Source organism: Medicago truncatula, chromosome 8 (genome assembly GCF_003473485.1).
Source record: "Medicago truncatula cultivar Jemalong A17 chromosome 8, MtrunA17r5.0-ANR, whole genome shotgun sequence".
Lineage (NCBI taxonomy): Eukaryota > Viridiplantae > Streptophyta > Magnoliopsida > Fabales > Fabaceae > Medicago > Medicago truncatula.
Window position 1 is genome coordinate 2,072,993 of NC_053049.1, and position 23,794 is coordinate 2,096,786.

Below are 23,794 nucleotides of genomic sequence, written 5' to 3' on the forward strand. Positions count from 1 at the left end.
TTCCTAACAAAAAAAAATCTAAATTAGTTTTTTAACATTTTTATACTGAAGATAAATTGACCACTCAATTTAAAGACTAATTTATCTTCCATATAAAAGGTGATGGACTGAATTCTATTGTTACGATGGGACAAACAATCTCACGTCAAACAAAGTGGTTAACAAGAAGAAAATGTGTTTCGACAGTTAACATATTTTTATAACATTTATATTTGATGTTTTTTGCTTTCTAGCATTCGAGATTGTTGATTTTCTACAAGAATCATGCATTATATGTTATGTCTCTTACATATATAAATATTGTATATAAGATGATTGATTTTGTCGTCCAAAAATAATTAACACCGCAACTTATTGTTCAATTATCTTTCATTCATGTATAATCGTCTATTATATATCAATTGAAATTTTAGATCGACTCTATTATTTTTGAAACCCAAAGTATCGTTGCATTGTCTTTTGATAGGCAAGAATCACATCACAATCTCACAACGGAAGTTTCTTACGAAAAAATGGATTGAATTTGGCGCACGCAGCCTTTCCCATTCTATCTTCAAAACAAACGTTGGCCCCACACACACACATTTTGAAATTTCAACGTTCTTCAAACAATGGAAACTAACCACTCCATTCTTAACTTTTTGTTTTATTCTATTCAATGTTGTTTTCCTTTTGTTTTGTCTTAACAAATGTAGTAGGAGCAGTAAGAAAAGAAGACCTAAACAAGAAATAAGTTGAGGATGCTAAATTGCTAATACAAGCACTAATAAACATTCTCATCAAATATTCTCTAAAAAAAAAACGTTAAATATGTTTTTTTATCTCTACAAATATATCAACTTTTCGTTTTAATCCCTTTAAAAAATTTCTTCAACATTTAATCCCTATAAAATTTTCAATCACTACTTTTGGTCCCTATTTTTAAGTTAAATTTAGTATCTTTTAATAAAATTGTGCAGAAATGTGTAGAATATTGTAAAAATATTTTCCAAAAAGTATTATAATTTTTTTACATAACATAAATTTAATATGAATTTTTAACCATCAAAAATATAAAAATTCATATTAAATTCATGTTTTGTTGAAAATTCTAATTTTTTTTTTTGAGAGATTCTTATAATATTATGAATTTTCTGCAAAATTTTATTCAAAAATATGAATTCTACATATGAGTTTACTTTAAAAGAGGAACCAAAAGTGAAGATGAAATTTTTTTTAAGGACTAAAAGTTGAAGGAAAATTTTAGAGAAACTAAAACGAAAATTTGATATATTAACTTGAATTTCAATTAGATTCATCAACTAAAAAACGAAACAAGCTCTCGAATTTATAAATAGAATAATTAAATTAGAAAATTATAAAACTTTTTTATTTTACTTTTTAAATTTATTAAATAAGATATAAATACGAACATAAATAAAATAGTTAATATCTCGAAATATGTGGAATCCAAAGATTATAGGAATGAAAATTGTATTTTATTTTTTACTAGAACTAGAATATTGGTATGGTATTAACCCTACTAGATGTAACCAAAAAAAAAAAAAACCCTACTAGAATATTTGTATTTTATTTTTTCACAAAATAAAATACTAGAATTCAAACAAAGTTTAAAAAGACACCGTCAACAACGCCGCTTTATGATATCACCTTCGTATTCTTCTTCCACTTCCGTCAAACACGACTATTAGTCTATAGACTTGTCCAAAAAACCGTTTATTCTCTCTTTCTTTACCGATTTTCTCTCTTCTGCTAAATTCTATCAATCACCTTCATCTTCATCTTCATCTTCATCTTCATCTTATTCTTCTTCTTCTTCTTCTTCTTGTTCGCTATGACGACTATGGAAAGCTTAATCGGCTTGGTTAACAGAATCCAACAAGCTTGTACTAAACTCGGTGACTATGGCGGTTCCGATAGCAACAACACTTTCTCTTCTCTTTGGGAAGCTCTTCCTTCTGTCGCCGTCGTAGGTGGTCAGGTACCGTTGCTTCTAGAAACTTCTAAATATTGAATTTCATTTTATTATATATTTTAGTTTATTTATTTTTGGAGATGAGAACAGAGTTCAGGGAAATCTTCAGTTTTGGAGAGTATCGTTGGACGTGACTTTCTACCTAGAGGATCAGGTTCTCTTTCTTTTTCCTTTTTATTTTTTAGATTTTTTCGTTTTTTATTTTATTATTTCAGTACTTTATTTTGGTTTTGTTGTGGCGTATGTTAGTAGCCGTTTGGATAAACAACTTATTTTGCATGTTATAACACAAACGCTTATCATATGAACAAGCTATTTCTACAATATAAGATAAAATAGCGATATTATTTTCGTATAATCTCTAAGATGTTTTCGTAAGCTATCATGAAGAGTTTATGAAATACTGCACATGAGGTTTTGGGTAATTTAACTAGTTTGAGCTAAGTGATAAGGAGGAGTTAGAGGTTCTGAGTTCAAACACAACAAATGAGAAGAACTTATCTAACAACCAATTACTAATATTGGCCATTAAAAAAAACATGGAACATGGACACGCTTTCTATCAAAAGTGTCGGTGATACATAAAGCTTATCAACATGTCATAAGCTGTTTTCATAACTACTACCAAACAGTATCACAAGTGTTTATGCTAGTAGATAATTTCAAATAAACCAATATAAACGGGCTCTTAGTCTATTTAGGTAATTTAGTTATATTTTTTGTTGTTGCTTGCGATTTGTAAGTTGATGTGTGTGTTTGTGAATTGAATTTGAAGTGAAATTTGGATTTGAATTGCAGGGATTGTGACGAGGCGTCCATTGGTGTTACAGCTTCATAAGATAGAAGATGGTGAAAAAGAGTATGCTGAGTTTCTTCACAGACCAGGAAGAAAGATAACCGATTTTGGTAATGTTGTACTCTAGTTGATAGCATATTTACTCACTAATTTTGGGAATAAGATACTCTTCTTTTTGTTTCTTCTATTAATTAATGGGTTGTTTGTAACTGAAGTTGAATGCTCCTTACTCGTTAGCGAACCTTTTGAACTTGTTTGGTTTCATACCTGTATATCATCTTAATCTGCCTCTACTATGTTTTAACTGTTTGCATATGTGTTTCTTCTGTAATTTTGGTGGCAGGTTTTATGCTTTACTCTACAAGACTCGTTCACATTTTTACGTAATCATAGTATTAATCTTTCAAGTGATTTGTTTTTCATCATTATTCATGGACTAATAAATAATAATCAAGCTTACCAGTGCGATAATTTGCATGCTATTGCTAAATCTTTTTTTAGTGTAGTTTATATATATGAAAATAATGTTTATGTCTTTATTTTTTAATTCTGGTTTTCCTTATGCAGCGATGGTACGCCAGGAAATTCAAGACGAAACTGATAGAATTACGGGAAAGACAAAGCAAATATCTCCTATTCCAATTCATCTTAGCATTTATTCTCCAAATGGTACGCTTCAATTGTTTCTGTCTTTTTCTGAAAATTTTAGTAGATGGTTTGCTGTAAACTCACGTTTGACGCTTCCATAGCTTACTTTTTAATTAAAGTAATTTTTGGTATTGAAATATAGAAAATTGTACAAAACAGAGGCATTGATATTTTTTTTACCTCCCAAGTAGTTTTCTAATGAATATTTCAATTCCATACACTATGTGCTTGTTGGCGAAGTAAGCTCCGTCACATAAGTCATTGGCTGAACACTATAAGGAATCAACAATCCAATTCTTTAAAACGAAAGATGCAAAATCTTCTGCTTGAAACAAATCCTTGATTATTTTCCATCCAAACCTCTGAATCTGCTTCGTGAAATTCCTTCCCGCATTGCTCTGTGAAGTTGAGAATGTATAAGACTGAAAATTTTCCATGTTTGCTGGATAAGCCCAAGGCTATCAGAAAATTGCTGCATCTCATAAGCTAATAACATATAGCTGAACACTTATACTGGGCTAATGTTTTCCTTTCTTTTGAATCAAGTCATCACTCATTATTATTAGTTAAATTCATCAATTTCGTTACTATAATTCAAATGTAAATATGTAATCAAAACCTTAAATGGAACTCTAGGATAGCAATATTTTTACTCAATTGTGCTATATGACCGTAAATTTTTGGGTGAGGTGCAAGGGATTGGAGTTTAGGGGGGATAGGGATCTTGAAGAATTTTGGGGGCCCTAGGGGGAAGGCTTTCCACTCCTTCCTTACATGCAGCCTGCACATAGCATTAAGGATCTGAAAGGAAACAGAACTGCAAACTCTCCCACCTGCTAGTGAAGATGAGCAAAAAGAGTCAAGTAAAGGCTGAAGTGATAAAAAAAATAAAAAACCAGAGGGATCTCTCAATAAAAAAAAATCCTGGATAATAAAAGTTTCTCAAAACCTTGCCAAATGCTACTACATATTCAGGTGATCAGGGAAGAGTTAGAAAAGAAATATCGAATAGAAAAGGGAAATTTTCAAAGAAAATAATGTCAACAATCTATATAAAACTGGAACCATTTAACCAAGGAAAAGAAGAATAGTCTTGAGCGATAAATTTGCCAAAGACTAAAATAACACGAGTTGTTGGTTGGACATCCTAAATATTTAATGGGGCGGGAGGATTAGCACCTCGTTTTGTAGGATCTACCTAGTTACCTTCTCTCTGGGTAGTTGCAACTACCTCTTTTGCAATTTCTTGAATGTATTTTTTAGTGTTTCCTTAGTTTCACATGTTTAAGGTTATAGAACAGCACTTCGAAAAGGGATTTGAATTTTTTAATTTTAATTCACTTATTTATTTATTTTTCATTTGATAAAGGTTTAAGTGTATATTTAATATTTATTGTTTAACTTTGCATTTCGTTGATGTATAACTATATATGGATCAGAAGAACTAGTTATTCAATGGTTTTGAAGTCTACCAATCATATTTCGTGATTCCTAATTCAATTTCTGTTTTTTTGAGCAGTTGTCAACCTAACTTTGATTGATTTGCCGGGGTTGACTAAAGTTGCTGTAGGTATAATTTGCATTCAGCTGTTGCTATAAATTTTTTATTTTAAATTTAAAAAAAAAAAATATGGTGTTCAAAATGATAACCTTCAGTGAAATGTTCACAACTATGTCATTTTCAGAAGGACAGTCTGAGAGTATTGTTGAAGATATTGAAAATATGGTTCGATCTTTTATTGATAAGGTAAAAGGAAGTTGTTCCATTTTTAATTTATCCTCATTATTCTGGTTGAATGTTAATTTGGATGATGTCCCTATAATATTATTTTAAGGAAAATTTTGATGCTATATGGGAATGAATGTTTGGTGGTAATTTGGTAAAGAACCAATTAGAAATTAAGTAGTGTTGCCATCTTGGATTGATGAAAATGATAAATTTGATGAGTGGCCACACAAGATGAGACACTACTAGGAATGAAATCTGAATGGTTTAGAGAGAATGTTGGGATAGCACCTGTTATAGAGAATATGGGAGTCTCGTTTTTTATGGTTTGTGTATGTCATAGATGGAGGATAGTCAGATCACTAGAGGTAGAGGAAGACCTAGAAAAAACATAAGAGAAACTATTAAGAAGATTTAGAGATCAATGAGTTGGATCCTAATATGTTTATGATAGAACATTATAGTGTAATTTGATCCATGTAGCCGACCCCACTCAGTGAGATAAGGCTTGGTGGTTGTTGTGTATGTATGGAGAAGACCCATAGTTCATAGAAGCACTACCAACGAGGGTAAATTAAATGGAGAATCATTTAACTGGTAGAGATATAAAGACCCAAAAAAATTATAAGCCAAACTATTAAGAGAGGTTTTGATTAAAGGTCCACATTAGACATTAGACATGGTTCACCGTAGAACATTATGGTGTTGATTGCTGATGTTCTTTTCATTTATTTGTCTTGCATTGGGGCTACAATTATAAACTGCATATTGTAAAACAAAATCTCTTACTATGCTTCTAATGGTGAATTAACAAGAGATAGCATCAAAATTCATATTTTCTTTAACCAATAATTTTTGCTTTTGGCAGCCTAATTGTATCATACTGGCTATATCTCCAGCCAACCAGGACATTGCAACTTCTGATGCCATCAAAATTTCCAGGGAAGTGGACCCCTCAGGTATGTTAATGTACCGTGGATTTATTGCTTCTTGCCTTTGGCCGAGTAATTGTCTGTCACTAAAATCCTTGTCTGTTAACTGTCCAGGTGAGAGGACATTTGGCGTGCTGACAAAGCTGGATTTGATGGACAAAGGAACTAATGCATTGGATGTAATCTCTCTCACACTCGCTCTGACATGATTCCTTGTATAATTGGTTTGTCCTTTCACCTTTTTTTTTTTCCCTTTTAGGTCCTTGAAGGGAGATCTTATCGTCTGCAACATCCTTGGGTCGGTGTAGTAAATCGATCTCAAGCAGATATCAACAAAAATACTGATATGATTGTTGCCAGGCGCAAGGAGGTTGAGTATTTTGAAACCAGTCCTGACTATGGCCACTTAGCCAGCAAAATGGGTTCAGAGTACCTTGCAAAACTGCTCTCACAGGTTTGTATTATGGAAAGTTGTTTGCCTTTAATGAAATGTGGTATAATTTAACACTGTTTGATTATTTTGTAGCACTTGGAGTCAGTAATTAGGGCACGGATACCTAGTATAACATCTTTGATAAACAAAAGCATCGAAGAACTTGAATCAGAGATGGATCATCTTGGGAGACCAATTGCTGTTGATGCGGGGGTGAGTGGTTTGCATTTGTATTTATTTCAGGATGAGTATAGGCTTTCTATACATCGATTATAATTACATTTTAACTATAACTTTTTCTTTTAGGCTCAACTATACACCATCCTTGAACTTTGCCGCAAATTTGAACGTGTATTCAAAGAGCATTTAGATGGAGGGTAAATATATTTTATCATGCTATACTTTATCTCTATTCTATGCCTTTTCTGGGTGGACAGCATGTATAGTTTATAACTTGACGTTTTGGGTCGATACCTGGGTAAAAAATGCTTTTTTATTCCCGCCTTTGTGAAATAGCTTCTGCATAAAGAAAAAAGAAAACATATTTTAATGAAAGAAAGTTATTGCTTAAAATGCTCTTACTTCGAACTTGATATTTGATTCTTTTTACAATAACCATCAACCATGGATTAAATTGGACATCCCAACTCAACAGTGTTCTATTTGTTTTGAGTTAGCAAAATCCAAATTTAATTCTTAGTTATGTTTTCACTGCTGGTTCTTTCTGAGAAAAACTTTTCATACTGCTATGCAAAGGATGGCAGATTTAATATACCAACTGAATATTTAAGCAATTTGGAATGATTTTGTGAAGTTAGCTTTTATGTGATGGACAAGTTGATAGGTTTTCTTTGGTTACACAATCATCTCTCTTGTTTATTGTCACAGGCGGCCAGGAGGAGATAGGATATACAATGTGTTTGACAACCAGCTTCCTGCTGCTTTACGGAAGCTTCCGATTGACAAACATCTTTCTCTTCAGAATGTGAAGAGAGTGGTGTCAGAGGCAGATGGTTACCAGCCTCACTTAATTGCCCCAGAGCAAGGTTACCGGAGACTGATTGAAGGGACTCTCAGTTACTTTAGAGGCCCAGCCGAAGCTTCAGTTGATGCAGTAAGCAACCCTAGTCGTTTTCTTTTTGCATTTGTGTTAAAGTGAACATGAACGAAAATACTAAGCTATATCTCTATGATCTGGATGTAGGTTCACTTTGTACTAAAAGAACTTGTGAGAAAATCAATAGGTGAAACTGAGGTAAAAATTTTGGATTCATTTTGTAGTAGCCCTGTTTGAAATGTACTTAGAATAGTCAATAAAGCACAGATTGTGTCTCTGAACAGGAATTGAGACGTTTCCCTACCCTTCAAGCCGAATTAGCTGCGGCTACAACTGAGGCTCTGGAGAGGTTCCGTGATGAGAGTAAGAAGACAACTATCCGGCTTGTGGATATGGAGGCTTCGTATCTTACTGTGGATTTCTTTCGTAGACTTCCTCAAGAAATGGAGAAAGCTGGTAATCCAGCTCAACCTACTAATCCATCTAATCGGGGTAATTCAGATCAACCTACTAATCCATCTAACCGTGCCGGCATAAATGACGATCGATACGGTGAGGGGCATTTTAGAAGGATTGGATCGAATGTGTCATCCTATATAGGTATGGTGTCGGAGACACTCAGGGTCACTATTCCAAAGGCCGTGGTTTATTGTCAAGTCAGAGAAGCAAAACAGTCATTGCTAAACTTTTTCTACACGCAAATAGGAAAGAAAGAGGTATTCTCTCTCTCTCTCTCTCTCTCTCTCTCTCTCTCACACACACACGCACGCACACACAATGGAAAACTCACTTCTCTTCCTTATCCATGCAATTGCAATTTCGGATTTACAAATGATGTGGATTAAATGTCTTGATTATGGAAAGAGAATATTGGGTTTGGATTAGATTTCCTTTCAAACTGATATTCTACTAGGAGTTTGTTAACTAAAAGGAATACATTGAAATCATTTATTTGATCACATAGCCAGTGTCCCCATAAGAATTTTTCAGTGCCGTCAGTGTATTTTTGTAAGCATGATGAGCACGAAAATTATAAGCATGGTATAAAATGTTGAACTTTCTCATTCTGTCCTTACTGTTCCATGCTAAATTCAATTGCTCTCTAGTCTACATCCACATTAATAAAAACATTGAACATGTTCTATGATATCCTAGCATAAAATCTGCCGTAGACCATTACATGGATGTGTTTCCTCTAAAGTGAACTCATTTTAGAAGGTACACTAACAATTGGATTTATAACCTTGTAAACATACATTTATGTGAATGTGGCTAATTATGAAAACATACACTTATGCTCATAATACCTGTTTTATTGTTTTCATTATATCCCTGAGATTTTGACTGCTTTTAATGTTGGTGCAGGCTAAACAGCTATCTGATATATTAGATGAAGACCCTACCGTGATGGAGAGAAGGCAACAATGTTTCAAAAGGCTTGAACTATATAAAGCAGCAAGGGATGAAATTGATTCGGTTTCTTGGGTAAGATGAGCTTGGTTGCTATTTGACTGTCTTCAGTGGGTTGTATGTAGCCTGTAGTTATTGATGGTGGGTTGAGTAGACCCAGATTTGATTTTTATAGTTTGTATTATTTAGTTGCTAAGCCATTTTTTTATTTCTCAACTTATATGATCACGTTATTATTTGTATTGTCCGAAGAGTTGATATGTACGTAAGCAGCAGCACGGACCACTAACTATTCAACTTTGATCAAAATTGAAAGTCACATTTGCACATTACAATTCTGAATTGTGTTCTGTACAGCTGTTTAATTAGATAGTAGACTATGCATCTCAACACTTAATCAATAACGCCATTCATATGAACGGTGAGATATCACACTTAATCAAATTGCATCTCAAATTTTAGTAAGTGAATGTGAATGCATTTCAGCTGATTTTCTTGTTTTAGAATTTTTTCCATTTGTCCCTTTGAAAATTTCTTAAAATAACTAGAATGCTATCATTTTGTTCCCTTCATTAATATGTGGCAATGTCCAGTTGTTTAAATTTTTCCCGCATGCATGTTCATCATGACATGGATATTAAAATAGAATATGTTTTCTTTCTTTTTAGAGAACTAAAATCAATACTAGTTCAAATTTCTGAAACTACAATATAAATACCTAATTATAACTAGTGTCTTCTCTTGATGTTGCTATAGTTCTCTTTCTCTGAGGCTGCTTCAATAGAAATTCCAATCGCATTGTCTTTGTTTTGATAAAGAGGTGGATAAATTTAACTAATTTTGTAGACCCTCGAACACAATATATCCAAAGAGTGATGTTATATTTAACGAAAGGTGATCAAAACGAAATACACAAATCCATGGAAATACACTTTTACAACCATCAATTTCTCTAATCAGTTAACAATAGTAATTCAGTTTCGTTTTCAGTCTCTCATCAACAACCATCTATAAATATTCAAATAGCGACTAGAAGACCACAACTGTTAAGCACATATCTGACATATTCTTAGCTTTCAATAACTCTTCCTTTTGCTATGAAAGATAAATTGATCGTAAAAAGGTCATCACAAAAGATTTGCATCTCCCTGCAATCTTTTATTTTTATTGGGGAATACACCTTTTGGGAAACACAGTAACAAAATCATGTGACTTGCGTTACACGTCATGCAGCAACCCAAAGATTGATGATTTATGCACGGTTTGTTGGTTAGTGTAGTCTAAATAATTTATTGGAAAACAGTAAAAAAAGGATGCACGCCAGAAATTGATATCAGAATATATCAGTCATTTGTGTTTGATTCGTGCACTATCATTTCGTAATATTATCTGAAAATTCCTGTCTATTTTTTTTTACAAACGCCTCATTTTATTTAATTTTAAAATCTATTATATTTCTTCCGTAACATTCCACAATATATGTAAGTGATCTTACTTCTTCGAAGGAAAAAAAATGTCAGTGATCTTACTTCTTCGAAGAAAAGAAAATGTCAGTGATCTTACTTCTTCGAAGAAAAGAAAATGTCAGTGATCTTACTAGTTCCATTAGTTCTTTCTATGTCAGATAATCGCACGTGAAATGAATGTCAACTAGTTTTAATGAAACATGTAAACTTTTGTTCATGTACTACCCTTGGCCTTAAGTATATATTTAAGGCTTAAATGCTCTTTTGGTCCCTTAACTATTTAATTGGTATCGCTTTGGTCCCTTAACTAAAAAAAAGATTGTTTGAGAATTTTAAGTTTTTTTTTAGTCTCGTTTTGGTCCCTTCTGTTAGGTTTCCGTTAGTTTTAATAAAAAACGTTAAGTGCGGACACGTGTCACCTTGTCATTGGCTCTGAGATTTTTTTTTTTGTAAAAAAAAATATATGTTTTTGCAAAAAAAAAAAAAAAAACTCAGAGCCAATGACAAGGTGACACGTGTCCAGGAGTTAACTTTTTTTTTAAAACCCTAACGGAAACCTAACAGAAGGGACCAAAATGAGACTAAAAAAAAACTTAAAATCCTCAAACAATATTTTTTTTAGTTAAGGGACCAAAGCGATACCAATTAAATAGTTAAGGGACCAAAAGAGCATTTAAACCTATATTTAAATTTCATTCTCATATAAAATTTTGACTTTATAAGTTGGAGGAGGGGTTGTTGTTATAGGGGGAGAGGGAGATTGATAAAAGGTTAGATGGTGCAAACTGCACTAAAATGTCTCTTCAAACCACCCATTTGCAGGACAGAGTTGGACTGGAGGTTGATAGTTTGTGAATGGTGGAGGCGCACCAGAGTTTTAGTCCAGATGAGGTGGTCTCAGAAAAGATTCAGAGGATAGCCAAGGTTGTGAAAGAACGTAAAGGAAACAACGCAGAGTGTCTATCGAATGATCATAGGAATTTGTTTGATTTAATGGTAAAAAATATTGGTCCACTACAAACCCACAAAGGGCACTTACACACTCCAGAATTTGAAAATGTTGGGATCAAATTTCCCGTGCATAAATAACTCAAAACAAAATTATTTGTTATAAATGAATGAGTCCGACAAGGTGCAACAATAGAATATAGAGGCAACAACCTCAGGTATAAAATACATTTTTCTATATCTAGCAACAAAATGTGAGGCAAAATAACAAGAAGCCATCACTAATGTGACCTGAAAAGAAAAGAAAAAAAATATATCAGCATCAACAAAAACAAATCAATTTCTTTTGTCGATCGAAGTCAATGAATGCAATATGATTTGATTCTGTAAATTTTATTCACCATAAAAAACAAATGCAATAATAAACAAATGAGATTAATCTCTATGCAACCACACCCCATAAAAAACAAATGCAATAATAAATTCTGTAAGTCTATAATTTTTTTCACATACATATAATGAAACCACACCATAATATTAACTTATTATATTTGTTCCTAGAATAATTCACAAACCTAAATAGTAAAAATTGAATGAATGCATATATAAAAAAGTTTAATGTTGACCGTGCATACAAAATCTATAATTAAAAAACATGAACCCTATTCATTTACTTCAAACTTTTTTTTCCAAAAGTTTCAACATCACCTCCAGTTTGATATGAATTGTACAAATATAAATTTCTTCTAGTAAAAATCCAATAGAATAAGCTTTTTGGTACTACTAAAATATAATGTTTATTATTTATCAATGTAAACCATCACAACACTAGATAATAAACAATTTTGAAACATATATTAATGTTATTTAACAAACCTAGTGGCTTGTAAAGAAATTAAGCACAGATACAATCAACCAAGCAATTGACCAAACTTATGTAGCAACTTGGATGATTCAAGACGCAAGAGTAACCATCAGTTGTGCCTTTCTTTTCTTATCAATTTCATCAGAATATTCTTTACTTTCAGAACTAACCACATCACCAACAAAATATTTAATCTAAAGTTATTACACAAGATGATTGAACGTGTCACCCCAAAAAGAAAGGTTCACCCCAAAAAGAATATATGCTTTACTTTTTAGAGGAAGAAATCTAGATCTATGATATTTTACTTTACAAATAATCTGTTTTTTCCCCTCACCTACTCAGTAATATTTTTTTTGTCCCACTAGTTAGATGATTATCAGAGGCTTCTAAAACAAAATACAGCAAAATGCATCCACCATATGTAAAAATAAAATATATGGGGTCTTTTACCTCTTAAATATCCAGCATGAAATCAAGGGTGACATACTCAATCAGCCTGCAAATACCATAGATAAACATCAATTCCTGGAAAACATTGCAGTTTGAATGACACAAACCAAACATTTCATCATAATAAATCATCTCTCGCATGAAAATTCCATCAATTATAATTTCAATGTGTTTGGCCTGTATTCTAAGGAAGTTCCAATTTGTCAGACAAGTCAAAAAGTGAAAATGATGTAATAGCATTGATGCTAAAAAAAGTAAACAAATAGCTGTAAGAATTTACAGAAGCGGAGTACCTTCCTAGTGTTGGCATGTTGATACACACAAGTCTAGGCCGAATACAATTATACCAGTTGGTGCAAAGAAAAGTAGTTCAATCAGAAAAGTATTATTTTTAGTCATTTGTCTTTTCTCAAAAGCACAGGTTCTGAGCCGGCAATTAGTTTTATATTTGAAAGTTCCAATAAATTTGTTTATGCCAGTATCTATTTAAATTTAAATGCGACGTAGTCTTTCTTTCTTTAAATAAAAACATTTTCATTCTTTGAACATTCTTTTCTATCCACTGTTAATACTGTTCCTAATTATTTTTCTTAAAAAAACTATGAATCCCGTCCATAATGCATCGTAAAACAATTAAAATATTATAAAGTAAAAGGAAAAAAAATCATATTTAACATTTATATGCTCACATGAAATTATTAAAAATATTAATAATGCACGTAAATTAAATTTCTTTAAAAACTCATGCAAGGCATGAGTTACTTTATAGTTTAGTATACATACAGCATATTGCAATATCAAGATAAATACATTACATATTAACAACAATGACTTTGATTTCCAAATTTTCTCTTTGATAGAAAATGGAACTTGTACATGTAAATTTTTGACATGAAGCGAACGTAGTGATTTACCTTCTCATTTTTTGGACCGAAAATTGCTTTGACTGACTCAAATACCTCCTCAACAGGCCTTGCAGCATCAACCTAAAACAGATGATATAATGTCCTTTAGCACATGAGGCAAACAAGAAACTCACCAAGACATGGTAGAAACACAACTGTCAATTACCTTGCGAACTTTTCCCTTTGCATCATAATAATTAATCACAGGGAGACTAGAATCCAAGAAAACCTTGAATCGCTTCCTTATTGTTTCAATGTTGTCGTCTTCTCTACCCTTTATCATTGATATCCAGTATTAAGCACTGAAACCATAAGAAAATGCGTACAAATTTTTCAACATGTATTGCATAATAGTGTAGGGTGTATAACCTGGTTCCTACTAAGAAGTCGTCTCTCCATCTCTTCCTCTGGGCAATCAAAATACAGGACAAATGCTGGCTCTATTCCAGTCTGGAAAGCAATGATGCATTAAGGAAATTAGAAGGTAGTAAATTTATCTGCTCAGAAGACAACTATAAATGAAAAGGTTTTATTTGATGACAATAGCAATTAGCAATTACCACTCTCTCAAATGCTGCACGGTTTTCCTCATTGCGTGGAAAACCATCAATAAGAAATTTGTCATTGCCATTGTCTTTAATTGCTTGTTGCAGAAGCCTAATTGTTACCTCGGACGGAACAATTTTTCCTTCTTTAATCATATTCTGAATCATTGTGCTGATTAAAATTAGGAATAAATGTGTCAATACTAAAAGATATAGACAGCTTAAACTCAATGCAGATGGTTGACTAACATCAATACTCAGAAGTTGACGTTTGTTAGCAAGACACAGCCCAATAACCTAGCATACGCAAATACATAGAAATTCCACCGAACAAAAACTATCATTTTTGTAAAATATGAAAGAAAATACTGCATCCAACGATGAATGTTTGATTTGCAACAAAAAAAAATGGCCCAAAATGAATCTCATTTTCATTTTTCATAAAAAAATGTCAGTGAAATTGTAATAGACCTATAAAGCTAGCCATTTACTATTTCTAAAGGAGAAAAAGGGACTAGAAACAATCAGTGAAACAGGACTACGGATCTATCCCTAAGGAGCATATAATATGTACCCATTTTCGGAGCCAGATTTGATTTCCGCTCGCAGAAGGTCACCAGCACTGAGGTGAGTAAACCCAAAATGTTCGACAACATTTGCACATTGAGTACCCTTTCCACTGCCCGGGCCACCTGTACCGTTATCATTATTAGATCAATAATCAACTTAAGATTGGAAAGAAAAAAAAGTAATCCACAAACAACTTCAACAATAAACACAATAGAGACAGACAAATGGATAAATACATTCACTTACAAAGGGAAAAAGAACACTAAAAAAATTACGTAAACAATAATGATATAACTTAAGTTAGTAATAGCTGGTGATTGGTAAAAATTATTATACATTTCAACTATGGATGCATTTGGAAGAGCTTATTAACGGTTTATGAATGTATATCTTAAGGCCTTAGCAATTGTGTGTGTTTTGTGTTGAAAGGCTAACAAAAATAGCTCATGAGATACCCACAAGCTGTTTAATCTTATAACAAAAAGCTTCCCATGAGAGCTTATGGAACTAGCTATGTGGAGCTTAATCTCATTCTATCTTCAATCACCGATTTACACATAATTGCCTATTAAATATAAGTGATTTATTTAGTTGTATTATATCAGTCGAATATCTTGTCGAGGAGATAAACTCAAAACAATTAACTGCAGATTCATGTTTTGCTGACAAACTGCTTGTTGTAAATAAATTGGAAGAACAAAGAAAGTATACATGTTAAACATAAATAGTCAAATGTATTAGGATTTTAACAGTTCATTCAAAGGTAAGATGACTATGGAGATTCGTTAATGCTCACCTAACACAAACACAACTGTAGGATTTTTATTTAGGACGCTTCCATTTGTATCCTACAAATATATGAATTGAAAAATCAGTTGACAGTAACACCGCATCAAAATTGATACCGTTAGTATCTTACAATCAAATAAGTGATTAAAAAACCAAGTTGAAATCAATACTGAATTGAAAATGACATGATTTGAATTCTATAATTGAACAAAGGATTGAAAAATAGCTGAAACCAATACAGCATTAAAATTGACACAATCTCACTAATAGGAATCCGCAACAACCAAGCTTTATCCCGCTAAGTGGGGTCAGTACCAATAGTAATCCAAACCATATTATTTAATTCTTTAAAAAATTATTTTTTGTTGGACATTCTATCATGGAAAAATATTATCAAAGTTTGTGTCTCCAAATTATATAATTATTATTTTTTCCGGTCAAATAGCCTAGTTGCTAGAAATTCACCGCTTAACCTGAAAGAGTGGGGAATCCAGATACTGGTCTGTAATGCCCTGCCAACTGAGCTATGCTCACAAATTCTATAATTATATGGAGTTGTATGTAAAACATGAGAAATAAATAGTGCAATCAGATTTTCAAAAGAAACAGTTACAATGCAAAAAGAAGCTAGAAGCAAAAGCAAGATCATGTATGACACAACCATGAATACCTTGTTTGCAGCTTCAATAACAGTTCCCATGAGTAATAGCAACTACACTGTTTTTATCTGCAAATAAAGAAATCCAGGCAAATATTATAATGAATCCAAGATAAATTATTTACTGTAAAGAATCAGATATGCTGACATAATTGTTTTTATTCATTCCGTCACATATTGATAGCATAAAATGCTACTATATGGTTAAACAACCTTTCACTAATGCCAAACTGCAACTTAATGAGGGAACACAAAAAAAAAATAGACCAATCATAATTCATTTACATAAAAATAGGAGCACACTTTTGAGACCAAAAAAGACAGGAATATGTATTTGGTCTTATAAATCTTCGGATCATATTAATATCTAAATACAAATTGCTTATGCCTGCACTTTTGCTACCAATAAAAGAAGGGAAAATGTATTTGGTCTTGTATAAATCGATCCGCCTATCATATTAAATCTACATATAGTTGCTTATATCTGTATTTGCTTATAAAGTCTCTATGCTCACCAAATTCGGCTAGCAAGAAATGTCATTCACCAATTAACACATCAAGCACACATGTAAATTCTCAATTCAATTTTTGATAAAAACTTTCACGGAATTCCCCGCAAGGCATTACCATTAACCAAATCAGGAATCATAACTTCAGATCTAAAGCCAGAACACAGACACTAGAAAAACTCAGTTAAATTTCTTAATCTATCAAACACGTGGATTTAAACATTTCAGTTAAATTTTTAAAAACTATGTAAACTATGTGCTTGATTTGATGTTGCTGCGTGCAATGAATGAGAAATTTAACTGAATTTTTCACATTGATTAGGGAGTGGATTCGTGATTAAAACTATGTGCTTGATTTGATGATGTTGCTGCGTGCAATGAATGAGAAATTTTTCACATTGCTCTCAGGTTTGTGATTCCGCATGAAATCAATCACATGTTTCAAAAAATCACACAACTATGAGCAAGATCACAAATCTACTCTCTAATTAATGTAAAAAATTCAGTTCAATTTCTTATTCTTATGCTACATCAAACATGTGGATTTCAAACAATCACAAAACTGAAAACATAAGTCACAAATCTACTCCCTAATCAATGTTAAAATTTAGGTTAAACGTCTTATTCTCCGCACGTGGCAGCATCAAACACGTGAATTTCAAAAACGGAAATCATAAAAATGTGAGCAAGATCACGAATCAACTACCTAATCAACGTCAAAAAAATCAGTTAAACTTCTCATTCTTCACACGCAGCAACATCAAATCAAATACACAGTTTTCAAAAATTCACAAGACTATTAGCAAGATCACGAATACACTCCCTAATCAATGTGAACAATTAAGCTAAATCTCTCATTCTTCGATGCCGCAGCATCATCAAACACATGAATTTCAAAAAATCACAAAACTGAGAACATAATCACGAATCCACTCCAAATCAATGTTGAAAATTTCAGCTAAATCTCCAATTCATGGAACACAGCAACATCAAATCAAACACATGATTTCGAAATCGAAAATCAAACAATGCTAACGAAATTGATCAAAATTATGATTGGTAACAGAGAAAAAGCATGGATCGGAGATGAATACGATGAGATCTAAGCGAAATCGAAACCGAAAGCGCGAAAACAAGAATTGGAGAGAGAATTTGAGAGAAGCGTTACCTTTGCGCGAAAGAGGAGAGAAAAAAGAGTGAATCTGAGAAATTGTTGTTATGGTTAGGATCGTTGAAGGTATTTATATTGGTGTTACGAAAGTTCGGTTTTTTTAGTCGGTAGGGGTAAAATGGGAAAATAAAAGTTCGTATGGAGTAATGGAAGGAAAGGGAGGTGGTTGCGTGATGGTAACGGCTTTATTTTCGGGTATGAATATGATTGTTATTTGTTAGGATGATTCAACTACAAGAGAAGAATGTGAGAAGATTCTTGTGTTAGTGTTAAGCTAACAACAATAATCATGTTCATCTTTGACTAAAAAATACTCCCTCCGGTCCTATTTACAAGAGACAGTTGACTTTTTAGATACAATGAATAATGTATGTATCTAGTCAAGAACCTAAACCAAATACATAAATTATTCAATGTATCTAAAAAGTAAATTGTCTCTTGTAAATAGGACCGGAGGTAGTACTTAATCTAAGATCACTTTATTCAATTTTTAAGTTAAATTATCTTGATTTATAAAAAAGTTAGTGAATGACTTTTTGGGTAGGGAAAAGGCTAGGTGCACCCTTTATAATATTCATAGATCCTTAATACAAAAATGTTTTTCAAACACAATAAATTTGATAGTAACATTGTATGTATTTGTATGTATTCATGATTTTCAACTTTTATATTTTTTTTTTTCTTTTATTGATTTTGACACCACAAACATCTTAGTTGTATTTTATATATAGTTTCGAATACAAAGTTTAATTTTTTTATGTATGATTTAATTTTTGTGTGTGTGACACAATTTTGAAAAGAGAAAAAAAAAACTAGAGTACACTTATTGGTGTTACATGAGCTTTTTTAATAATATGTCTAATACATTGAAAAATAAAGACTCAAAATTGGCATATGATATTGGATACAAGAGAACAAAATAAAAAAATGAAAATTTCATCAATCCAAACAACATTATAATTAAAAAGAGCAAACATAAAAATGCAGCGAGTTAAATATAATTAGCATCACTTCCAGTGTAACTAAAAGATAACTTAATTAAAGTAATAATTCAAGCCCAATTAGAAAATAGACAACATGCGAATCTTTTCGTTTAGATTTTATCAACATGTTCTGCAAATCTATCTGCCTAGAAACTACAAATCTATCTACTTAGAAACCTTTGAAACTCTCTGACTTACCTCATATCTAACTCGTTGACATAGCTGATTATCTATAATTGATAAATTTAGGTCATTTGCAATTTCTTCATCAAAGACCTACAAAATGGAAATGAACTAGATAATACTTGCTTATATCACCTAAGAAGTATAAAGATCATGTATTTACATGAAATTGAGGCGTTTTTTCTTATATTGCTTGACAACACGTGTAATTTAAGAGAAATTTGACCCTTACCACCTGACCAAATTATTATAGGGGTAAAACCGAGATATCCTCACGCGAAAGTTTAAAAATAGGACGTGCCTCACCAAAATCAAGATACACAACCTATTTATGATAAATCTTCTCAAAGGTCATTCTATCTCTCTGGCTTGGATATTTAAGTTTCTTTGCGAGTATATCTATGCATTGATGAAATATCTCATCTAATTAACCATTGTAGTCAACTTGTTTGGAAGAGATGGAGGGGCTCAAAAGTAATTGATTTATTAGGGTATCATTTATATGCTATAAATTACGCCGATGATTTAGAATTATAAGGCTATTGTTGTTTTTTTTGGGCTAAATACAAAAAATTCATATTAGTTTTAAGGTTTTAAATAGACCCTTGTAATTTAATGCACTGTTGCCCTTTTAAAGACCTATTTGAACCATAAAAACTTAAATTTTTTTAAATAGGTGCATTAAATTAACAATTTAAAGGACATATTTAAAACTTAAAAATATTTATAGGACTTATTTAAAACTTTAAAAATTTAAAGGACTAACCTAATATTTTTATCAAACTTAAAAATCTGAAGAGATATTTGCCCTTTTTTTATTGTTTACAACAATATAGACTTAATTTATTCTCATGCTTTCAATTTTTGTACCTGATCTATTTTGAAACGCCAAATGGAAACGTTGATTTGTTTAACTTTAGACACTACATATTTTCAAGTTTTCTTCTTGGTACATAATAATGATTAATCTTCTTGGTACATAATAATGATTAATATGTGTGGATTATTAATTCTCTTTTCACCAAAGAAAAGATAATTAATTCATGATTTATTTCATGGACATTGAACCAGCCATACATGAACAAATTATAGCTTATCAATAAAGTGAACAAAATTCTAGCTTGGTTTATTTATTTATTTATCTATATAATTCTTGTAGTGAATACATTCAGCATGCATGAGAACAAATGCATCTTAGATGCTGGCAAGAACCACTGATTGAATTTTCTTTGGTAACGCAGATAATGTAACATAGTTTGTCTCCAATTAGACCAAGACATTGGCCTATGAAATTACGACTCTGTTTCTCACAATATGCCTCAATATGTACCACTTGTTTTTCTGCAATTTATAAAGGAAACAAATTCTTTTATGAAGCAATTTATATTTGCAACACTTGTTAACAAAATTATTATGTGTTTAGGAAAAATTATGTTTTTTTTATTTAAGTTTTTTTTTTCTTTTCTTGAAGTGGTCATTTATATTACATTCTTGTTGTGTCATGATGGATTTCATTTTTAGATTTTTCATTTATATATACATTATGCATTCATTGGTATCACTATCGTAAAAATTACGTTGTTTGACCATGATGTTTAATCACTTTGATATTTAATAGTTTAATCACATGAGGAAAGATCGACTCTTAGGCCAGTACATATTAATGTGTATGGGTAGTAGGAGGGAAACATGAATGCGTGAATTTGATTTTGATTTCCTCACTCGTGAGATTGATGAGCGAGACTTTTACTATAGGAGAGACAACCATCACAATCACTTATCAAGCAAGGTGATAAAATATGAAAAAATATGTGATGTCAATCAGTATGTTTTTATACCATTTGCGTTCAACACTTTAAGTTCCTAGAACGAGAGGCTGCAGATCTTCTCCAAAGAGTTCAAATGGTTATGTATAACAATTTTGTGTTCCTTGGGTCTATAGAAGTAGTAGTTTTTAATATGACTGGTTTTGCCATCTAAAAAGAGTTAGCGGCGCAACTTGTTGTACACTTGCCTTTTATTTTTGTGTAACTTTCTAAATAAAAAGTAATTGTTATAAATATTATAAGTGGAATGTGAATGTCCACAACCCTTGTGTTTATCTCTTTAGTGATACATTTGCTTAACTCCCAAGTCACATTTTTCCAGTACTTATCTCTTAAGTACTTAACTCTTAAGTCATATCATTATACTTCTCTATAAATATAGATCATATGTAACATATTGTACACCACAAGATAATAATATAATCCTCTTTCTTCTCTCTCTATTCTCTCTTCTTCTCTTTAATCTTGTTATTCTTATTCATATTCTAATAGTTTCATAACAATAATATTATTATAAATTATAATTTTAATAATATTAAAAAAACAACTGGAAATTGAGCATGACAAGACACCAATGCTAAATAATAAAACCCTTAAAGTATGCATGTTGCTTGATTTATGTAAGCAAAATAAGATTTTATTGAGTTTGAAACCACACTTCAATTTATGGGTTTTATTTCTTCTAGTATTAGGGGGTTTTTGCTTTCAATTTGTTATATGAGAGAAGAAGGAAGAAGATGAAGCTGACATGGATGTTCTGAATTGATATTATTTAAATTTCCGTAAGTAATATGGTTAACAACCACATGTATTTTTACAATTTAATTTCTTAAAGTTGTTAACCATGCAAACAAAATGTAATATAAAATACTCAAAAATTTAAAAAATCAATCGAGGAAATTGAGCAAACTTAAAGTACCACAAATGTATTTTTTGCTTTATATATATTTTTTTGCAATATTTGAATCATAAAATATTTTTAGGTTTAAATGTGTCATTGGTCCCTGCACTTTCATCAGATTTTGACATTGGTCCCTGCACTTTGTAAAAATATTGGTATTGGTCCCTCTGTTAACTTTCTGTTAAAAAAAAAAACACAAAACCAACGGAGTGCCACGTGGCCCAATCATTTCACGCCACGTGGCACTAATATCAATATTTTTACAAAGTGCAGGGACCAATATCAATATTTTTACAAAGTGCAGAGACCAATTCCAAACAAAAAATGTGTAGGGACCAATGCCAAAAGCTAATGAAAGTGCAAGGACTAAAGACATATTTAAACCATATTTTTATGATGTGTTAATTTTAGATTCATTGACAATATATAAATTTAAAATATTTAAATCGACATCATGAAAAAAATGAAACTTTAAATTTAAAGGCATCTTCAATTTTTTTATTCTCTAATAATAAACAAAATTTATCCAAGGTACTTTAATTTAGAGTAAAGTAAAAAAAGATGTAATAAAATATAGACTTACGAGAAGTTAAGAGAATAACGAGGAAAAAACAAATGCTAACGATTGATTTCCTCTCCATTATTATTGTTTTCAAAGCTGACATGTGTTGCTATTTTTATAGAGCCCTTGAAGTTAAACTTGAAAGAACATTTCAACCATCGATCAACATGAAAAGTCACCACAAGTTGGATGCAATTCATTAGCCTATGTTTGGATATAATTCAATATTTATCACTTCTCAATGTAAAAGGTCGTGACTTTTCAGAACTACAACATGTATATTTAAACTAGACACAAACATGAAGTACCCCCAACATAAATTTTAATTAAGATCATAGTTGTTGTTTTTCTTAAAATTAATATTTTAGTTGCTCTATGACACAATTGAAGTTCTACTTAATTTCTCCATGTAAAGGTTATGTTTAGTGACATGAATAAGTAAAGGAAATACTACTATAAAAGTCAATTGCCAGTAGATTTTGTGCTTGTAATAATGAAATGTTGAGACATAGCAATAAAGTTATGTGTTTTGAGAAAATCAAAGTTTATTGCAGCTAATTGTTATTGGAATCACATGGTAGGGAAGTAACCATGGGTCATCCTTAACTACTTTAGTGTTATTTTACATGGTCATTCTTAATTACTCGTAGAATATAAAAATAGAATTAAATCATAAATTTTGTTTTGAAAAGATAAAATTTTAAATTTTTAGAATATTGAATGCATAATTTCCAACAAAATACTTTTATCTTTGGTTTTTTAACCTGGGTATTGAATACACAAGTTAACATTTTCCTTAAAATATATAGTCAAATTTGAGTGTATTTGGTTTGTTTGAAAATGAAGGATGAACAACAAAACTCCATTCGCACTACATTTGATGTCGCTTCAGACAAAAAGTTTTTTTTTTTTTTTTGACAAAAATAAACGATATTCATTCATTCAAATTGATAGAGTACATCGATATAATACAAATTCAAATTCGCTAAAAACAAAAAGGATGATTATGTGAATAAACTCACATCATCCATATTAATAGCATAAAACGACAAAGTATCTATGCCTAAAAATATGACTAATATGACTATATTCATGTCTTTGGAATACTCATGCCTCCGGATCTGCAACGTTGACGACATCAAATTCATTGTTATTGATCGGATCTGCACTTGCTCAAAGCTAATATTTCAACCTGAATCAAATAAACACCGCACTAAGACGGAAAATCAAAAACACACCGCACAAAGATGGGAAATCAAAACAAACAGAGTCGTTCAGAGACGACGAAATCACAAAAACAAACGAAAGAAAACAAAAAATATGTGAAATCACTTATTCAACTAGGATAGAAGGAAAAACAATTCGAAGGGGTGATTTTTGGATCAAAATTAACCCTAGATCACCCTTTTAAAAAGAAGAAGAAGAAGAAGAAAAGAGTGACAGTTAGGGTTTGAGAAGGAGAGAAGTGAGGCTTGAGACAAAA

General features: G+C 31.5%; 2 protein-coding genes across 2 annotated transcripts; one reads left to right on the forward strand and one right to left on the reverse strand.

Annotated features, from left to right (window-relative positions):
• Positions 1-1,628: 1,628 nt before the first annotated feature.
• On the forward strand, positions 1,629-9,319 carry LOC11424950 (dynamin-related protein 1E). The gene is made up of 16 exons (XM_039828829.1): positions 1,629-1,771; positions 1,805-1,981; positions 2,066-2,129; positions 2,774-2,881; positions 3,339-3,440; positions 4,939-4,989; positions 5,105-5,166; positions 6,014-6,104; positions 6,192-6,256; positions 6,337-6,531; positions 6,604-6,723; positions 6,817-6,887; positions 7,399-7,624; positions 7,715-7,765; positions 7,852-8,283; positions 8,933-9,319. Exons 2-16 carry the CDS (start codon positions 1,835-1,837, stop codon positions 9,059-9,061), a joined length of 1,914 nt encoding a protein of 637 aa, XP_039684763.1. The 5' UTR covers positions 1,629-1,771; positions 1,805-1,834; the 3' UTR covers positions 9,062-9,319.
• Positions 9,320-11,404: 2,085 nt separating this feature from the next.
• LOC11425503 (UMP-CMP kinase 3) lies at positions 11,405-18,067 on the reverse strand. Its single transcript, XM_003626782.3, has 10 exons — positions 17,854-18,067; positions 16,189-16,245; positions 15,526-15,577; positions 14,734-14,851; positions 14,175-14,331; positions 13,984-14,064; positions 13,781-13,888; positions 13,624-13,695; positions 12,710-12,755; positions 11,405-11,682 (listed from the first exon to the last, which is right to left on the reverse strand). The coding sequence occupies exons 2-9, from the start codon at positions 16,216-16,218 to the stop codon at positions 12,747-12,749; spliced, it is 627 nt and encodes a 208-aa protein (XP_003626830.1). The 5' UTR covers positions 16,219-16,245; positions 17,854-18,067; the 3' UTR covers positions 11,405-11,682; positions 12,710-12,746.
• Between the last annotated feature and the right edge of the window lie 5,727 nt (positions 18,068-23,794).

Excerpts from the sequence above, each read along its gene's own strand:
- LOC11424950 (XM_039828829.1), top strand. The coding sequence starts at position 1,835 with ATGACGACTATGGAAAGCTTAATCGGCTTGGTTAACAGAATCCAACAA. Across the intron at positions 5,167-6,013 it reads TTCGATCTTTTATTGATAAG|CCTAATTGTATCATACTGGC; the intron begins GTAAAAGGAAGT and ends TGCTTTTGGCAG. Across the intron at positions 7,625-7,714 it reads CCGAAGCTTCAGTTGATGCA|GTTCACTTTGTACTAAAAGA; the intron begins GTAAGCAACCCT and ends ATCTGGATGTAG.
- LOC11425503 (XM_003626782.3), bottom strand. The coding sequence starts at position 16,218 with ATGGGAACTGTTATTGAAGCTGCAAACAAG. Across the intron at positions 14,332-14,733 it reads AAATCTGGCTCCGAAAATGG|CACAATGATTCAGAATATGA; the intron begins GTACATATTATA and ends AATTTTAATCAG. Across the intron at positions 13,889-13,983 it reads GACTTCTTAGTAGGAACCAG|GGTAGAGAAGACGACAACAT; the intron begins GTTATACACCCT and ends TCAATGATAAAG.